General features: G+C 37.7%; 1 protein-coding gene across 3 annotated transcripts in view; it reads left to right on the top strand.

Moving 5' to 3' along the window:
• PKHD1 (PKHD1 ciliary IPT domain containing fibrocystin/polyductin) overlaps positions 1-19,253 on the top strand; it is a 475,556-nt gene that overhangs the window by 65,662 nt on the left and 390,641 nt on the right. For all 3 annotated transcript variants that reach the window (XR_005789774.1, XM_040473753.1, XM_040473752.1), the window contains exons 28-31: positions 9,924-10,054; positions 12,277-12,412; positions 17,084-17,279; positions 17,952-18,019. Coding sequence is in view for 2 of the 3 variants with exons in the window: in XM_040473753.1 (XP_040329687.1) it covers positions 9,924-10,054; positions 12,277-12,412; positions 17,084-17,279; positions 17,952-18,019 (531 nt within the window). In the remaining variant the exon portion in view is untranslated. The remainder of the gene's footprint in view (positions 1-9,923; positions 10,055-12,276; positions 12,413-17,083; positions 17,280-17,951; positions 18,020-19,253) is intronic.

Raw genomic sequence — 19,253 nt, 5'->3', positions numbered from 1 at the left:
TTTATGTGCTGTCATATTTCACATCTTTTTATTCATATATTTATAACTAATTATGGCCATTCTTTTTCTGCTTAAGTCCCTTTCACATTTCTTGTAAGGCTTGTTTAGTGGTCAGAAACTCCTTTATCCTTTGTTTTGGAAAATCTTTATCCTTCAAATCTGAATGATAACCTTGCTGGGTAGAGTATTCATGTGTGTAAGGTTTTTTCTTTCAGCACTTTGACTATATATGCCAATTCCTTCTGGCCTGCAGAGTTTCTACTGAAAAATCCACTGATAGTCTCATACTTCTTCTCTTGTAGTAATTTTTTGTTTCTTTCTTGCTGCTTTTAGGATTTACTCTTTGTCTTTAACCTTTGATATTTTAATTATTATGGGCCATGGTGTGGACCTCTTTGGGTTCACTTTGTTTGTAATTCTCCTTGTTTCATGTACTTAGATGTCTATTCCCTCCTCAGATTTGGGAAGTTTTCAGTCATTGTTTCTTCAAATAAGTTATCTGTACGTTTCTCTTTCTTCTTCTTCTGGGACCCTTGTAATGTGAATGTTTGTTCACTTGCTGTTGTCTAAGAAACATCTTAATCTGTTCTCATTGTTTAAAATTCTCTTTTGTTTTTGCTGTTCAGCTTGTGTGCTTTCCATCAGTCTGTCTTCCAGATTGCTGACACATTCTTCATCTTCTAAACTACTGTTGATTCCCTCTAGTATGTCTTTTATTTCAGTTATTATATTTTTCAACTCTCTTTTTTAAAAAATATATTTTATCTCTTTATTGAAGCTCTCACTGAGTTCTTCCATTCTTTTCTCCAGCCCCATGAGTATTTAACAATCATTACTTTAAATTCTTTATCTGGCATATTGCTTCTCTCTGTTTCATTTAATTTTTTAGTGAGGTTTTTTTCTTGTTCTTTATTTTGGAGCATATTCCTCTGTCTTATTATGTTGCTTAACTTTCTGTGTTTTTTTCTATAGATTAGGCAAAATGCTACTTCTTCTAAAGTTTAGGAGTGTAGTTGGGTATGGTGACCCCTATGTAGTCTGTGTGTGCTTGGTGACTTTTACTGTCTAGAGTTGTGGCAGTGTATGCTGGTTACTCTTTAATTTTTTTTTTTTTTTACATTTATTTATTTTTGAGAGAGAGAGAGGCTGAGAACAAGTGGGGGAGGGGCAGAGAGAGAATGAGACACAGAATTTCAAGCAGGCTCCAGGCTCTGAGGTGTCACACAGAGCCTGACACGGGGCTCAAACCCATGAACCATGAGATCGTGACCTGAGCTGAAGTTGGATGCTTAACCGACTGAGCCACTCAGTACCCCAATGCTAGTTATTCTTTTAAACCAGGGCTTTTTACACAACAAGTAAAGAAAAATAATAATAAAATAAAATAAAATAAAAAGACAGAAGAAAAGAAAAAAAAGGAAAAGAAAGAACTAGAAAGAACAAAACCAAAAAGAAAAATATAAAAACAAAACAAGACAAATTTAAAAAAAGTAAAAATAAAACACTACAAATTAAAACAAACAGGTAGGGGCGCCTGGGTGGCGCAGTCGGTTAAGCGTCCGACTTCAGCCAGGTCACGATCTCGCGGTTCGTGAGTTCGAGCCCCGCGTCGGGCTCTGGTCTGATGGCTCAGAGCCTGGAGCCTGTTTCCGATTCTGTGTCTCCCTCCCTCTCTGCCCCTCCCCCATTCATGCTCTGTCTCTCTCTGTCCCAAAAATAAATAAACGTTGAAAAAAAAAATAAAAAAAAAATAAAACAAACAGATATCCTCAGAAATCCATGGCTTGTTTTCTGTGCCCCAGCACCACAAGGTGGACCCTTAGCTCTCTGAAGTCACAAACTCACCAACATGACGGAACATCCCTGTTATGGTATCTGAACCCTACTCTGGTCTAGGCTTTTACAGCAGGATGGGAATGTAAACCATGTTGTTCTCCAGTCCTTTTGGTCCATATAGATTTCTGGCAGCTCCTCCACCACATGACACAGAGTTCTAGTGTTGTCTCGTTTACATGCTAGTTGCTTGCTTGCTTGCTTGCTTATGTATGTATGTATGTATGTATGTATGTATGTATGTATGTATAGAATGTATGAGCAGGGGAAAGGGGCAGAGAGAAGGAGGGAGGGAGGGAGAATCTTAAGCTGTCCAGCTGTCCAGAGCTGGACATGGGGCTTGATCCCATGATCCTGGGATCATAACCTAAGCTGAAATCAAAAGTCAGACTCTAAACCGACTGAGACACCCAGACATCCCTCTAGTTGCTCTTTTAAACTTAAGGTGTTTTTGTGTGCCTAAGGACAGAGGGATCCGTTCCCAGTCCTTCAGTAATATTCTTCCCCAGAACTGTTTGCAGCATCAGGGATGGGGGTTCTTTTTGCTATCCTCTTTCCATCTCTCTTGCCATTCTCTTTGTCGTTGGTTGTTTAGTCGTTGTTCCTTCAGCTCTCAGTTCTTCTTGAGGAGGAATTGTATTAACAGGTGTAATTTGGTACGTTCTGTGGAGGAGGTGAGTTCAGAGTCTTCCTCCATTGATATCTTGAACCAGAAACTATCATCATTGTGATTTGGGTTTGTATTTTCCTAATTACTGATGCTGAGTATCTTTTCATATCCTTATTAACCATTTTTATATCTTTGGAGAAATGGATGTCCTAATCCTTTGGTCATTTAAAAAAATGGGTAATTTTTCTTTTTATTGTTGAGTTATAAGAATTCTTTACATATTATGGATAAGAGTCTCATATCATATATATGAGCTGCAAACATTTTTTCCTATTCTGTGGGTTGTCTTTTAATTTTCTTGATAGTATTCTTTGTAGCACAGAAGTTATTTTTTAATTTTAAAAAATTTTAATTCCAGTGTAGTTAACATGTAGTGTTATATTATTTCAGGTGTATAATAAAATGATTGAACAATTCTATATATTACTCATTGTTCATCATGATAAGTGTACTCTTAATCCCCTTCACCTATTTCACTCATCCCCCCACCTCCCCTCTGGTAACTGTTTATTCTCTATAGTTAAGAGTCTGTTTTTTGGTTTGTCTTTTATTTCCTTTGTTTATTTGTTTCTTAAATTGCACATATGAGTGAAATAACGTGGTGTTTGACTTTCTCTGACTCACTTAGTTTCCTTAGAACTATAATCTCTAGCTCCCTCCATATTGCAAATGGCAAGGTTTCATTACACACACACACACACACACACACACACACACACACACACACGTTGTATATATATACCATATCTTTATGCATTCATCTGTTGATGGACACTTGGGCAGCTTCCATAATTTTACTATTATAAAGAATGCTACAATAAATACACGAGTGCATATATCCCTTCAAATTAATGTTTTTGTATTTGGGTAGATGCTCAGTAGTGCAATTACAGGATTGTAGGATGGTTCTATTTTTAATTTTTGAAGAGCCACCATACTGTTTAACACAATAGCTGCATCAGTTTGCATTCCCACCAGTAGTGCAAGAGAGTTCTGTTTTCTTCACATTATTGCCAACACTTATTTCTTGAGCTTTTGATTTTAGCCATTCTACAGGTGTGAGGTGGTATCCCAATGTGGTTTTGATTTGCATTTCCCTGATGATGAGTGATGTTGGGCATTTTTTCATGTGTCTGTTGGCCATCTTTGGAGAAATGTCTGTTCATGTCTTCTGCCTATTTTTAAATTAGATTACTTGCTTTTGGTGTTGAGTTGTATAAGCCCTTTGTATATTTTAGATACTAACCCTTTATCAGATATATCATTTGCAAATATCTTCTCTCATTCAGTAGTTGTTTTTTGGTTTTGTTGATTGTTTCTTTTGCTATGTAGAAGCTTTTCATTTTGATTTAGCCCCAATAGTTTATTTTTGCTTTTGTTTTCCTTGCCTCAGGAGACAAATCTAAAAAGATGTTGCTATGACCAATATCAGATAAATTACTGCCGGTGATCTTTCCTATTATTTTTATGGTTTCAGGTCTCACATTTAAATCCTTAATTCATTTTGAGTTTATTTTTGTGTATGGTGTAAGCAAGTGGGCTGTTTCATTCTTTTGCATGTAGCTGTCCAGTTTTTCCAACACCATTTGTGGAAGAGACTATTTCCCATTGCATTTTCTTGCCTCCTTTGTTGCTGAAGATTAATTAAACATATTGTTTTGGGTTTATTTCTGGGCTCTCTATTCTGTTGCATTGGTCTATGTGTCTATTTTTGTGCCAGTACCATGCTTGCTGTTTTGATTACTACAGCTTTTTTTTTTTTTTAAATTTTTTTTTTAACGTTTTTATTTATTTTTGAGACAGAGCATGAACGGGGGAGGGGCAGAGAGAGAGGGAGACACAGAATCGGAAACAGGCTCCAGGCTCTGAGCCGTCAGCCCAGAGCCCGACGCGGGGCTCGAACTCACGGACCGCGAGATCGTGACCTGGCTGAAGTCTGACGCTTAACCGACTGCGCCACCCAGGCGCCCCGATTACTACAGCTTTTAATGTAACTTGAAGTCAGAATTGTGATACCCCCAGTTTTTTTTTCCCCAAAATTGCTTTTGGTGTTCAGGGTCTTCTATGGTCCCATACAAATGTTAGGATTATTTGTTCTAGTTCTGTGAAAAATGCCGTTGGTATTTTGATAACGATTGCATTAAATCTGTAGATTGCTTTGGATAATATGGACATTTTAACAATATTTGTTCTCCCAAGCCATGAGCATGGAGTATCTTTCCATTTGTGTTGTCTTCAATTTCTTTTATCAGTATTTTATAGTTTTCAGAGTACAGATCATTCGTTTATTTGGTTAAATTTATCCCTAGGTATTTTGTTATTTTGTGCAATTGTAAATGGAATTAAAAATTTTTTTTATTTCTGCCACTTCATTATTAGTATATAGAAAGGCAGTATATATAAATGATTTTATATCCTACAACTTTACTGAATTCATTTATCAGTTTTAGCAATTTTTTTTTTGGTGGAGTCTTTAGGGTTTTCTATATATAGTATTTTATCATCTGCAAATAGTGAAAAATTTATGTTGCCCTTACCATTTGGATGCCTTTTATTCCTTTCTCTTGGCTGATTGATGTGAGTAGGATTTCCAGTACTATGTTGAATAAAAATGGCAAGAGTGAATATCCTTATTGTGTTCATGGTCTTAGGGGAAAAGCTCTTAGTTTTTCACCATCGAGGATGATGTTAGATGTGGGTTTTTCATATAAGGCCTTTATGATGTTGAGGTATATACCCTCTAAACCTACTTTGATGAGAGTTTATTTTAATTTTATTTGAGACAGAGAGAGAATATGAGCAGGGGAGGGGTAGAGAGAGAGGGAGACAGAAGATCCCAAGCAGGCTCTGCCAGCTGAGCCACCCAGGTGCCCTGAGAGTTTTTATTGAGAATCGATGTTGATTTTGTCAAATACTTTTTCTGCATCTATTGAAATGATCCTATGGTTTTTACCCTTTGTCTTATTGATATGGTGTATCATGTTTATTGATTTGCAAATATTGACCACACTTGCATCCCAGTAATAAATCCCATCTGATGTTGATGAATATTTTTAATGTATTGTTGTATGCAGTTTGTTCATATTTTGTTGAGGAATTTTGCATCTGTTTTTATCTGGGTTATTAGCCTCTAGTTCTCTTTTTTTCTGGTGTCTTTATTTGGTTTTGGTATCAGGGTGATCCTGGCCTCATGGAATGAATTTGGAAGTTTTCCTTCATCTTCTATTTTTTTGGAATAGTTTGGGAAGAATAGATATAAACTCTTCTTTAAATATTTCTTAGACTTCACCTATGAAAATGTCTAGTCTTGGATGTTTGTTCTTGGGGAATTTTTTGAAATGCAATGAAATTGAATTTAATGAAATGTTTTCAAATTCAATGAAATTTTTTGACATTCAATTTCATTGCCCAATGACTGTTCAAATTTTCTATTTCTTCTTGCTTCAGTTATTGTAAGTTATGTTTTAAGAATTTATTCTAGGTTGTCCAATAATTGACATGTAACTTTTGATAATATTCTTTTACAGTCCTTTGTATTTCTGTGGAGTTGGTTGTTATTTTTTTCTGTTTCATTTTTGATTTTGTTGATTTGGGTCCTCTCTCTTTTTTATTTTGATCAGTCTGGCTAAAGGTTTATCAATTTTGTTGATGTTTTCAAAGAACCAGCTCCTGGTATCATGGATCTGTTCCTTTTTTTTTTTTTTTTTTTTTTTAATTTTTATTTCCTATAGTTTTATAATGTTTTTTATTTTTTTTTTTTTTTTTTTTTTTTAATTTCTATTTCCTATAGTTCTCTAATCTTTATTATTTCCTTTCTTCTGCTGGGTTTGGGATTTGTTTGTTCTCTGTCTAGTTCCTTTAGGTGTAAGGATAGGTTGTTTATTTGAGATTTTTCTTGCTTTTTAAGGTAGGCCTGTATTACTATAAAATTCCCTCAGAACTGCTTTTGCTACATCCCCCAAATTTTGGACCATTGTGTTTTGATTTTCATTTGTTTTCATGTAAATTTTGATTTCTTCTTTGGTTATTTAGTTAACCCATTCATTGTTTAGTAGCATGTGATTTAACCTCCATGTATTTGTGGTCTTTCCAGATTTTTTCTTGTGATTTATTTCTATTTTTATAGAGTTGTGGTCAGAAAAAATGCATGGTATGACTTCAGTCTTTTTGGATTTGTTGAGATTTGTTTTGTGGCCTCTGGTGTCATCTATTCTGGAGAACGTTTGATATGTACTTGAAAAGAATGTGTATTCTGCTGTTTTAGGAAATAATGTTCTGAAGATGTCTGTTAGATCCATCTGGTCCCCTGTGTCATTCAAAGTCATTGTTTCCTTGCTGATTTTCTGTTTGGATGATCTGTCCATTGATGTAAGTGGGCTGTTAAAATCCCATACTATCATTGTATTAGTATCTATGATTCTCTTAATGTTTGTTATTAATTGTTTTATGTATTGGGTGCTCATGTGTTCGTTACATAAATTTGTACAATTGTTCTATCTTCTTGTTGGATTATCTCCTTTATTATTAGTGTCCTCCTTTGTCTCTTATTACAATTTTTGTTTTAAAGTCCATTTTTTCTAATATAAGTATTGCCACCGCAGCTGTCTTTTGACATCCGTTTGCAAGATAAATGTTTTCTCTATCCCCTCACATTTAAATCTGCATGCGTCTTTAGATCTGAAATGAGTCTTTTGTAGGCAACATATAGATGGCTCTTACATTTTTATCCATTCTAACCCCCTATGTCTTATGATTGTAGCTTCTAGTTCATTTATGTTCTGGGTAATTATTAATAAATATGTATTTATTGCCTTTTCATTACTTTGTGGTTGTTTTTATAGATCTTCTCTGATCCTTTCTTCTTTTGTTCAATTCTCTCATGGTTTGTGCAGCACGGTTTGTCGTTTTTAATTTTGGTCAGTTCCAGTTTGTCTTTTTTGTTGTTGTTGTTACGTGTGCTTTGGTGTCATATTGAAGACATAATCACCTAATCCAATGTTACTAAGATTTATTCATTTATTTTCCTGAGAGTTTTATAGTTTTAGCTTTTACATGTAGGTATTTGGTTTATTTTGATATTTAAATATGGTGTGAGTTGGAGGTCTGTATTAGTTTTCTAAGGCTGCTTATCCAGGTACCACAAAGTGAATGGCTGAAACAACAGAAATGTATTGTCTCATGGTTCTTGAAGTTAGAAATTAAGGATCAAGGTGTCAGCAGAGCTGATTCCTTTTGAACCAGCCTGTGAAGGAAAATCTGTTTTATGCTTCTCTCCTATCCTCTTGCTTTGTTGGTGGTGTTTGGTATTCCTCGGCTTGCAAGAACACCACCCTGATCCCTGCTTTTATCTTCACATGGTGTTCTCCCTGTAACTTTTCTTTTGTCTTTCTTTCTTTCTTTCTTTCTTTCTTTCTTTCTTTCTTTCTTTCTTTCTTTCTTTCGGTTCTTTTTGAGAGGGAGCAAGCAAGCACACTCGAGTGAGGGGCAGAGAGAGAGAGATAATCCCAGGAGGGACTGAGAGAGAGAGAGCAAGAAGGAAGTAGGCTCTCCCGAAGTGGGTTCATGTTCACCTAAAGTGGGGACCCAGCTCACCCGACGTGGGGCCTGAGCTCACCTGAAGTGGAGTCAAACTCACCTGTTATGGGACTCAAACTTACCATGAGATCATGACCTGAGCTGACGTCAGATGCTTAACAACTGAGCCACCCAGGCACCTGTGCCTCCCTCCACCCCAGTCTTTTCTGTGTCCAATTTTTCATTTTTATGAGGATATCAGTCATGTTGGATTAGGGTCCCACACTACAGTATGACTTCATGTTATCTTAACTGATTATAGTTGCAATGACCCTATTCCCAAATAATGTCACATTTTGAGGTACTAGAAGGGAGGAGGACTTCAACATATGAATTGGGAGGGCACAGTTTAATCCCAAACAGGGTTCAACTTCATTCTTTTGTATGTGGATGTGTAGTTCCATTTTGCATATATTTGAAAATAGCACTGTAAGTTTTTAGAGGTGGAATTACTGAGTCAAAAGGTTATGTACATTTAAAATTTTGATAATACCAAAATATTCCCTTACACTGCTATTTTCACATATATGCAAAATGGAACAACAGAGGATCTGAAGCAGGTTCTGTGCCAACAGCAGAGAGCCCAATGCAGGGCTTGAACTCATGAACTGTGAGATCATGACCTGAGCTGAAGTCAGATGCTCAACCTACTGAGCCACCCAGGTGCCCCTTTTAAATTAAGGTTTAATCTTGTTAAGTTCCTCAGTAGTATTTCATGGTTTTTTTTCACATTTCTTCATGTTCTTGAATATTTCTTATCAACATTGTTTTCGGATATTGTATCTTTTTTGTTGATATTGTAAACCAGGTCTTTTCTTCAATTTTATTCTCTAACTCTGAAGTCTATTGTAGTCTTGCCCTGAATCTTCAGGACAAGTTCACATATTTAACTTCGGGGAATAATCCCCCCCCGCCCCCCGCCCCCACATTCTCCTGAAAGGTTTTCATCAGGTTGGATAAGTTCTGCTTTCTCACCCTAACATGATTGGGGAAGATAACCTTACTCCTGCACCTACTTCCTATTTTCAAGAGGTATGTGTCCCTGCTTAGTGGCTTCCCTGCCTCTCTTTTATTCCCTTCTGGGGAGATGGCAGAATGGAATTATTGCTCTTAAGAATAGTAAGTGGGCTTTCTGTTCATTAGCTTGATTAAGTGCTGGTCATCCATATGTGTGGCATGTCACTATAATGGGTACAATGCTTCTTCTTACTGATGTCTGCAGTGAGGAGACAGAAGTTTCTGTGGTTGCTATTCAGTGGTCATTACAGAAATCCTGGTGGCTGTGGGTGGTAGTGTTAGTCACCTCTACACCATCATGGAGACTAGAACCTAGAACCTAGTATGGAATCACAAAGCTGGAACGTCCAAGGCTGTCATTTAAAGATGTGGGAGTAAGAACCAGTGAACTCAGGAACAATGCTACAAATGATCTGCTTTAAGTGGGAGAGTGATCTGTGGCCCTGACTCTGGGCCCCAACTCTTTGTATCATGATGAGAGAATAAGCTGTATAGGATTGGTGGGATAATATAAAACTCTAGTGAAGGAAGAGTTTTCAAAGACCATCTACTTTATTTCCCTGACTCTTGGCAGTATTTATCTATGTTTTATTTTTAAATATCTCCAGGATGTATGACTCCTTCTGTCTGCCCTCTACTCACCATTTCTCCATGTTTGTATAGTAGTTTATATATTTAGTGTCAGACTTATTCCTGCAGTTTGAGCAGGACTTGTGTTTTGACTAAGAAGCATCATGTTTTAGTTTCATTTTCTCTCTCTTGTGGATAATTAATTTTTATCTACCTGTAGGGCTCTTCATTCCATCTGGAAATGCTGTTTTTATTACAGGAGGGCTCTGGGCCACTGTCCAAGGCTCTGGTTTGGAAGATGTTAGCCTGGTGTTATTTGGATCTCAGTCTTGTGCCATCAATATCACCACAAACAATTCAAGAAGAATTCAATGCAAAGTTCCACCCAGAGTAAGTGGAATCTCCTCCCTGGGTGGGTGACCACTATTAGCGTGTAGTGTAAGGTTTTTCATGAATCCTTTCTTAGAACTTAATTAAGTAACATTACCTTTTCATCATGAGAGTATGGTAATATTGTTTATATTGCCTATGCTGCAATAAAGTGGGAGTCTGACTCCACCAATGGGGCTTGCAATCACCATCAGCTTATTTCTTTTAAAAGAAAACAACCACGTTCCCAGTTCACACTCTCAGTGAGTAATAGTGCCACAGAATAAACAAATTTATCTATATTGCATGTATATTATCTCATTTCTCTCTTTAGCAAGTAACAATAACCGTTTTCACCAGCAGTTTTGTTTTCTGGCATGGATATGAATGGTGGAACTTAGAAACTTCTAGAATGTCTGGTTCCTATAAAATACCTTCGTAATTATTCCTTACTATTTCCCCTTTCCCTTTTTAAAAACAAGCCCCTTAGCTTTCCCTTTCTTCTTTACTTAGTGCTATCTCATAGCCTATGAGGTGATTTGAGTCCACATTCTTCCTGGTGCTGCTGATGGCAGTTATGCTCACAGTGGAAGTTGAAATATCTATTCAGAGTTGACTTCAATGTCATCAACATTCTCAGCACATCCATAACCCTGAAGGATGAGTGTTTACTGAACAAATAAAGATCCCTGGAAGGGAGGTTTCAGAATCATCTTTGATCTCTGGTCCCACGTTTTTATATTATCCAATTATTCAAATATTATGAAATGTTCACATGTACATATAAACTGTATGGAATTCCAATATATAGTTGTATCATAACTTGTTTAACAATTCCATATTATTGTATATTGAAATAATTTTCAAAATCTCTTTTTTAAAAAGTTCATTTATTTTGAGAGCAAGAGAGAGTGTGCATGCAAGCAGGGGAGGAGCAGGGAGAGAGGGAGGGAGAATCCCAAGTAGGTTCCGCAATGAAAGTGCAGAGCCTGATGTGGGGCTTGATCCCACAACAAAGAGATCATGATGACCTGAGCTGAAATCAAGAGTTGGATACTTAATTGGCTGAATGAGCCAGACACCTCTCAAAATTTTCAGTTTTAAACAATAAAAATTTGATCGTTCTCAAAAGTGTATTTTCAAGCATATTTATTTTTCTCAGGATAAATTGATCTAAATTTTAAAGTTTTTGTTATGTAGTATCCAGTTATCTGAAATTTCTTTTTAATTTGTATTCCCACCGTCACTGGGTGAGTGTTTCATTTCTGACATAGTCAACACTGGGTATTATTGCTTTCATATGTATTTACTATTTAAAGAGGTAAAATTTGCATGGCTTCGATTTCTTTTGCTAGAGAGAATAAGCATTATAAAAAACTTTAAATTTTGATCAAAGTTATATATACAAAGGTTAAAAGAAAAATAGTAAAACAATTATGCTTTCCTACTCCTTAGCCCTCTTCCACAAGTCCCCTTTTTGAAGCATCTCCTTTTAATTCCTTTGAATGCAGTTATAATACCATTTCTTTGTTAAATCAATAAATTGCTAAAACTATTTAAATGATGTGGGAAATATAAGGTAATATTTTTTCTTTTATAGTTTTTTTCTTGAATTTTCTAATTCTTTTTCTTTGTATGTCTTCTTTATAATAAAAATCTATTGTAAAAAATTAATCATATCAGTTATTTTTTTCCATGAAGCTCTTTGTTCTCTGGTTTCAATCTAACTTGGTGTTTTCTTGGTTTATTTCATGTATTTCTTCTTAGCACTGCCCTTGATTGCTCGCCTGGGTAGATACACTTTCACAGTTCATATCTTCCTTTTTTTTGGGGGGGGTGGTTTGTTATAAGGTCCTAGCCTAAAGAAACATCCTAGGAAAGAATACGTGGGAGCGAAGTTTTCTGAGTTACTTACATGTCTGAAAGTTTGTCATAATTGATGGATAGTTTAGCTAGGTATAGATGTTTATTTGAAATTGCAGTTTTTTGCAGAACCAATTGGTGTGCTAATTGTAAATCATTCTTATTTACTCTTTGATCAGTAATCATGATGCCACACTTGCCTATTCTAAGTACTTGTCACTGTGTGTGTGTGCACGCGTGTGTGCGAGGTGGAGACTTGAAAGTACCAATACACTTAAAAATCTTTTTTCTTGAAATTAACCCTTTAAGCTAATTCTATATGGACTTCTCTCATGTTAGTCTTATTTTCAGAAGTTTGATTTTAAAAATTGATTTTTCAGGGGAAAGATGGACCCATTGTGAATGTGACTGTGATCAGAGGGGACCATTCTGCTGTTCTTCCCATGGCATTTACATACGTCTCCTCTTTAAATCCAGTGATCATTTCTCTGAGCAGAAACACAAGCAGTGTAGCAGGTAAAATACATGGTATTGCAGCATCCTTTTATTTTTAGACCATTGATCCTGTAAAGAAGACAAACAATGGTCTCTTAATTATACTGAAGATAGTATTATATTTTGGATGGAAGTTATTTTTCTCAAAACTAGAACATCGCTTATTTCATTTCAGCCATCACTGAATAAATCTTATGTTGGTATTTGCCTCTGTAAAACTGGGACCATTTATACCATGAAAACGACCTGAGAATTCAAAGATAATAATTCAATATATATTTATTCAGCACCTACTATGTACTAATGATAGCACAGGCATAATAGACTTTAATCTTTACCACTAATTTACAGGATTATTATCTGTACTTTACAGGTAAAAAAACTAAGGAACAGGAAACTTAAATAACTTGTCTAAGATGTTACTGTTAGTAAGTAACAGAGCTGTGATTTGAGCCCAAGCAGTCTGGATGCAGATTCCAAGGAGTTAACCACTCATAGTTTAGTGTAAAATACCAATGTTTTTGGCATCAAGTTCAATTGTAGCAGATGTTCGATATGATTAGGGAATAGAGTATTCTGATTAACCGAGAAGTTTTATTCCTTGAAACATACTATGTATAAAAATACATAATATAGAACTATGTAAAACAATGTAGTCTTTCTTCGATAATTCAGATGATATGACAAGATGGATTTGTAACAACATATTGTCATGTCATACCATATCAATTTGAAAAAGTTCCAGCTAATGTGCCTTTCTGGTTAACTGAATGCCAGATAACAGAGAGTTTATGGCAGCCATATCTAAGAATTTTATTACAAAAGGCCAATATATTTTCCAAAGAAAAAGCCTGGACTCAATTTTTCTGATACTGTTTTCATTTTCCATTGCTCCAGAGTACATAAATAAAAGGAAGTGTCCTTTAGCTTCTCAAAATTATTCAGCTCAGTGCAGAAGAAGAATTTGCTGCCTCAGGCCACCAAAGTGTGTAAAATTCCTTAGCAGTATAGATTCTTCCCAAAAAAGTAGGAAAGAGAGGAGGGAGTTCTGTATTCTATTCAGATTTCAGTGATTTTGGCTTTTAATACAATTTCCTACCTGTAATGAAAAGAATAAATACATTGCATCAGTGCCTCAGGGGCATCTAGGATTAGCTTGACAATTGACCAAGAAACCAAGGTGTTCATGTAATTGATATATACAACATGATGCATTATTTGCAGAATTTACACTTACATTTAAATCTTTCTACAGGCAGAATAAAGAGGAACACTTTATAAAATCTCCAAAGAGTGGTTCCCTATTGGGAAAGTCTCCTTTGAAAGCTGGAATGCTACAAATCTCCATCCAGGAGATGATGATATTGATGATAACAGTGAAACCAAGATGAAATTGAAGAAAGAAAGGAGGAGGGGCAGGGAAAAGGGGAGGAAGAATATGATGTGCAGAACCATTTGTGTGGGGTTTTGCAGTTAGGCAGCCCTGGATGTGAATGAATCCAAGCTCAACCACTCCTTGGATAAGATGTTTAACTTCCTTTATCTTTAGTGTCTCTACCTACTATCTGGGAATAATTCTTTCAAGGTTATTGTGAAAATTGGAGGTAAAGGAGGTAAAAGTACTGAACTCAGGAACCCGCATGGAGTAAATACTCAACAAACACTTTGTTGAATAAATGGCATCATTCTGCCAGATCCTGAGTGTTATATAGATAAGACAAAGACGTCTTGTGTATATTGACCCTATATTTTTTACTTCTTGATAGCAGGCTGGTACCCATTTGTTCAAAAACATGCCAGTATCAAACTCAAATTTTTATATAACCAATTATTAAAAAAAATTTATTTTTGAAAGAGAGAGAGAAAGAAAGAGACTCCCAAACAAATTGGGAAGCTCAATTCCACTCACCACCCTGGGATTGTGACGTGAGCCAAAATCAGGACTTGGATGCTTAACTGACTCAGCCACCCAGGTGTCCCACATAACCAATTATTTTAAATATAACCTCCCTCAAATAGATTTTTAGCCTTTTAGAGTCTGTTCCTTTTGCATACCCTGCAAAATTATAGTGTCTGCTAGTGATAGGTAAGATAAACAGGGGCTGTAAGAGATTATAAACCACTGATACCTTTGGAGGTCTCCACCCTAGAGACTACTCCTAAGTGACATCATCTAGACACATAAGCCCCCTCTCCCTGTCTACAGGGACTTCCTTTGCCTTCCTCCCCTTCTGGGTGGTGGTCTCCTATTGTTTCCTCTGGAAGGTCTCATGCTGTGAGATTTTTGCACCCATGTAAATCTGTCAAAGCACCACCATATAAAGCTCCTTTTCATATTATTGCCACCTCATGGTCATGCCTTTTTTCTGCTCAACCCTGAAGTCCTTTCAGGTCGCTACACTGAGGCTTCAGACTTCATAATAGAAATGAGGTTGGATGTACAGAAGTAAGGAGGATGTGGAGCAAGAAAGAAAATGAAAGTGAATGGAGGACTTTTGAATGAAACTGTCCTAGGATATCTAACTTAATCCTTACAACAAACCAGATGGGGTGGACTTTGTTACCATCTTACTGATGAAAAATTTAAGACTTTGAGAGCCCACAGTGAGTCATCCAGACTCACACAGGTGGGAAAATGGTAGAGCAAGGATTTGCATGTAGGGTCAGTCCTCCCAACACCCCACAACCCCTTGTCTTTGACTTTTCTCTTTCAAATAGCTTCTTCTCCTCCTCATCTGATTGGCTGTGCAGTTCTGTAGATGCCTGCTCTGTAGTTCTCAAATGTCAGCTGCTAAAGGAGCTTTAGAGATGCTTTAGCCTAAGCTGTGTCTCTGTGAGACACATGAGAGGTATGTACATTTATTTTCACTCTTGCCATTGCCTTCTCAATTTCTGGCTCTTGTTGAACTCCGTTGTCTGAAGACTGGATTTCTCCTTCCCTATCTCTCCAGTTAATCTAATAGACTGGAAGAAAGCTTCTATCTTATCCTTTTCTTGCTTAGAAACCTTTGGAAATCTCTGCTGTCTACTAAATTAGGTAAAGACCCCTTACAATTGCTTTCTTGGTCTTTAGCCATAGACTCCCCATCAACTTGGCCTCTTCCCATAGAGTACATGACTATGTACATGCGTCTGATCTCCCAGAAAGTCACCCAATTCTCTTTCTTTCTTTCCAAGCCACTGGAGGTTTAACATTTTTTTTTTTTTAATTTTTTTTTAACGTTTTTATTTATTTATTTTTTTGGGACAGAGAGAGACAGAGCATGAACGGGGGAGGGGCAGAGAGAGAGGGAGACACAGAATCAGAAACAGGCTCCAGGCTCTGAGCCATCAGCCCAGAGCCCGACGCGGGGCTCGAACTCACAGACCGCGAGATCGTGACCTGGCTGAAGTCGGACGCTTAACCGACTGCGCCACCCAGGCGCCCCCATTTTTTTTTAACATTTATTTATTATTGAGAGAGACAGAGCATGAGAATGGGAGGGGCAGAGAGAGGGGGAGACACAGAATCCTAAGTAGGCTCCAGGCTCTGAGCTGTCAGCACAGAGCCCAGTGCAGGGCTCCAACTCACAAACTGCGAGATCATGACCTGAGCCAAAGTCAGACATTTAACCCACTGAGCCACCCAGGGGCCCCAAGCCACTGGATGTTTAAATGAGAAAATGCTCCAAAAGACTTTGGGTAAAACTATGAAGTTTTTAGAGTTGAATTGTAAACTGCCTATTCTTTATCGCTTCCTCTGGGGATTCATTTTTCAAGTAGAATTTCAAGCACCATCTTGCCCACGAGGTCTTTCTTAATATTCAGAATGTTGCTGTCGTTTGAATAACCGCACTGCTTAATTTTTACCTCTCGTGTGTCATGTCTTGTACTGAAGCTATTTTGGTACCATTGTGCCATCTTTGAGGTTTCTTTCAAGGCAGGGTCTGTGTTTAACTTTTTTTTGTGCCCTTTGTGGCATCTCCTTCTTGGTACTCAATAAATATTTAAGGTAAAAGGAATTGAATTGAAGTGTTCATAGCATATATGACATTTTAGTGAAATTGATAATTAAATTAAAAAGGTATCGAAATATAAGAGAAGACTGGACTTAGGCCTTGATATTCCCCTTAAGTAGCTATCAGACATTGGCTGCCAAACCTTAGTTTCGTCAAAAGCGAAATGCCATTTCTACTACCTGCTCTGTGTGTGTCATGAGGATAGCGTGAGGGTGAAATGAGACGGTGTGTGTGAAAGTGGTCTGTGCACGCTGTGGTACCGCACTCCTGTACAACAATTTTAAGCGGTTCAATACACGCAGACATCGAGCTTTGTACTTGTATCAGCAGGAAAGTGCAAGTTAAAGAAAGGGCTTTGCGGTGCTGTGTGCTGGTTGTGAAGACCATCAGCTCCCCAAACTACTTCTTGATTTATTTTCGCCCTTGATTTGCATTTCTATGGTGTTAAATTAGTGCCTCTTGAGTACAAATGTCCTGGCAATTGGGATTATAGGTGGTGGTTCTATTATATAAGAGTTGTTAGAAGTTTTATGATAAGAGTTATTAGAAGTGAGATTGGTATTGAAATGCTTGTTTGGAGTGTTATACACAGGACCGATCATGCATTTAATCCTGAAAGATAGGTTTAAAATCCAAGAAGTGGTTGAGGCCACAAATTCGCATCACAGAGGCTAATGCATTGTTTTTAACACAGGAGGTGAGACCCTCTTTATTGGAATGGCACTTCTGGTGAACTACACAGATTTGGATGTGGAAGTTTGCATCCAAGACACCGTGGCTCTGGTTCATGTACAAATGGCTCGGGGTCTGGAGGTGGTGCTGCCCCCGCTGCCTGTCAATCTCCATAGAATCTCAGTCTCCATCAATGGGGTCAGCATTCGCTCACAAGGGTGAGGTGCACACTTGCCATTAATTTTAGGTCTTTTTGCTGGTCTAGTTTCAGTTGAGGAATTCTAGTTTTGAGTTAGAGCTTCACTTTTTCCCCTACTTCTGAAGTTAGGGTATAAACACATAAGAATCATGCAATTTGAAGAAATCTTGGAGACCCTATAGGATGATTCACTCCCAAGACCAATCCAAGGGAAATGTTTGACTTAATAGTTGGGGAACAGAGAACTTTCAGGAACTAAGATGTTATGGCTTTTGGTGAAGGTGGGGGTGGGGTGAGCATCTCTATGTGTTGGAATATTCTGTGCTTTAGTTTGAGTCTGTGATTAAATAAGACCTTCAATAAGTTTGTGTCTGGGGCTTTGAATAAATGGCTTACAGTTATTGCCAAAGCCAATCTCAGATTGCCTTTGCCTTTAAGTCCCTCAGCCCAGTATTTCTCCAGAAGTTGCCTCCCCGCATTCCAGAAAGTTGGCTAACCTGTATGGGCTGATGCCACCACATGATACAGGCCAAGGAAGATGTCCCACACAACATTTTTCCCCCACTGTGTCCTTTCTTCTCTGTGACAGTTCCATTGACAGTTGTCTCCCTCACTGCTTCATATCTGTTCTTCTCCTTCCTTTCTCTCTTTCTAAAACAGTTATTTCATATCAATTTCCCCATTCTCGCAGGGTTGATCTTCACATCCGGTACACCACAGACGTTTTCAGCATGGAGCCTTGCTGTGGTTCTCTTCTGGGTGAGTGATTCTTGTATCATTGATTCAGCAGGTGTACTCACTGGATATTCAGGTTTTGTTCCTGGATTTGAACCGATGAGACCAGTAATCGGGCGGCAGGGAGAGGGGCTTTCCTTGTGCTCTGGGAACTGAGTGGTGCACTTACAAGGGTGTGAAAACTTAGTGATTCTTTAGCCCAGTAAGCTCAGGAAAATAAAGAATTTTCATGAAAAGAAGATGTGCCTGGTTTTGTTTTTCTAGGGGAAAGAGGCTGAAGCATCCAATGGGTAGGTAGCGTACCTCTGGAGGATATTAGAAAAACAAGGGAAGAGCATTTTACTTTAGCCTTTTATATACTGCATGTGTAAGGAGAGGAGGAAGGAGTCTGGTGGCTTCACTTTCCTCTAGGGATTCAGGTGAAGGACCCAGAAGTGGTTAGAAGCACAAGCCAATATGGGAGATGTGAGGAGAAGACAGAAATCGAGAAAACTATTCATTTTTAGAAAAAAATTTAAAAATCTATATATTTGCATGTGACTAAATCATTGTGATAGTGTATGAAATAACACTTGCTCCTTTTTGAGTATAATAAATCCTTTAAAAAATTTTTTTTAAATGTTTGATTTATTTTTGAGGCAGAGAGAGACAGAGCATGAGCAGGGGAGGGGCAGAGGGAGAGGGAGACACAGAATCTGAAATAGGCTCCAGGCTCTGAGCTGTCAGACAGAGCCCGACGTGGGGCTCGAACTCACAGACTGTGAGATCATGACCTGAGCCGAAGTCGGACACTCAACTGACTGAACCACCCAGGCACCCCTAGTAAATCCTTTTTAAAGCTGCTTGCCTCAGGGCACCTGGTGGCTCATTCGGTTGAGTGTCTGACTTTGGCTCACGTCATGATCTTGCAGTTCGTGAGTGCGAGCCCCGTGTCGGGCTCTGTGCTGTCAGTTTAGAGCCTGGAATATGCTTCGGATTCTGTGTCTCCCTCTCTCTCTGCCCCTCCCCCACTCATGCTCTGTCTCTCTGTAAAATAAACATTAAAAAAAAAAAGCTGCTTGCCTGTGCCACAGGTTTAGGTATGAGGTACCTTGCTCTAATCCTGAAGATGGGGCTTGATCATCCCTCAACTAGAGAGAGAAAGTCTAGGAATATAGCAGCAGGATTATGAGCATGTTTCAATATTTCAGTGTCCCTTGATATGTTTCAACACACAGACATATACCTACGTAATATATGGACTATGGGAATATATACT

This window comes from Herpailurus yagouaroundi, unplaced genomic scaffold (assembly GCF_014898765.1).
Source record: "Herpailurus yagouaroundi ecotype Mexico unplaced genomic scaffold, PumYag 139, whole genome shotgun sequence".
Classification (NCBI taxonomy): Eukaryota; Metazoa; Chordata; class Mammalia; order Carnivora; family Felidae; genus Herpailurus; species Herpailurus yagouaroundi.
The sequence above is the reverse complement of the archived record's forward strand: the minus strand, read 5'-3'. Positions and strand labels throughout refer to the sequence as shown.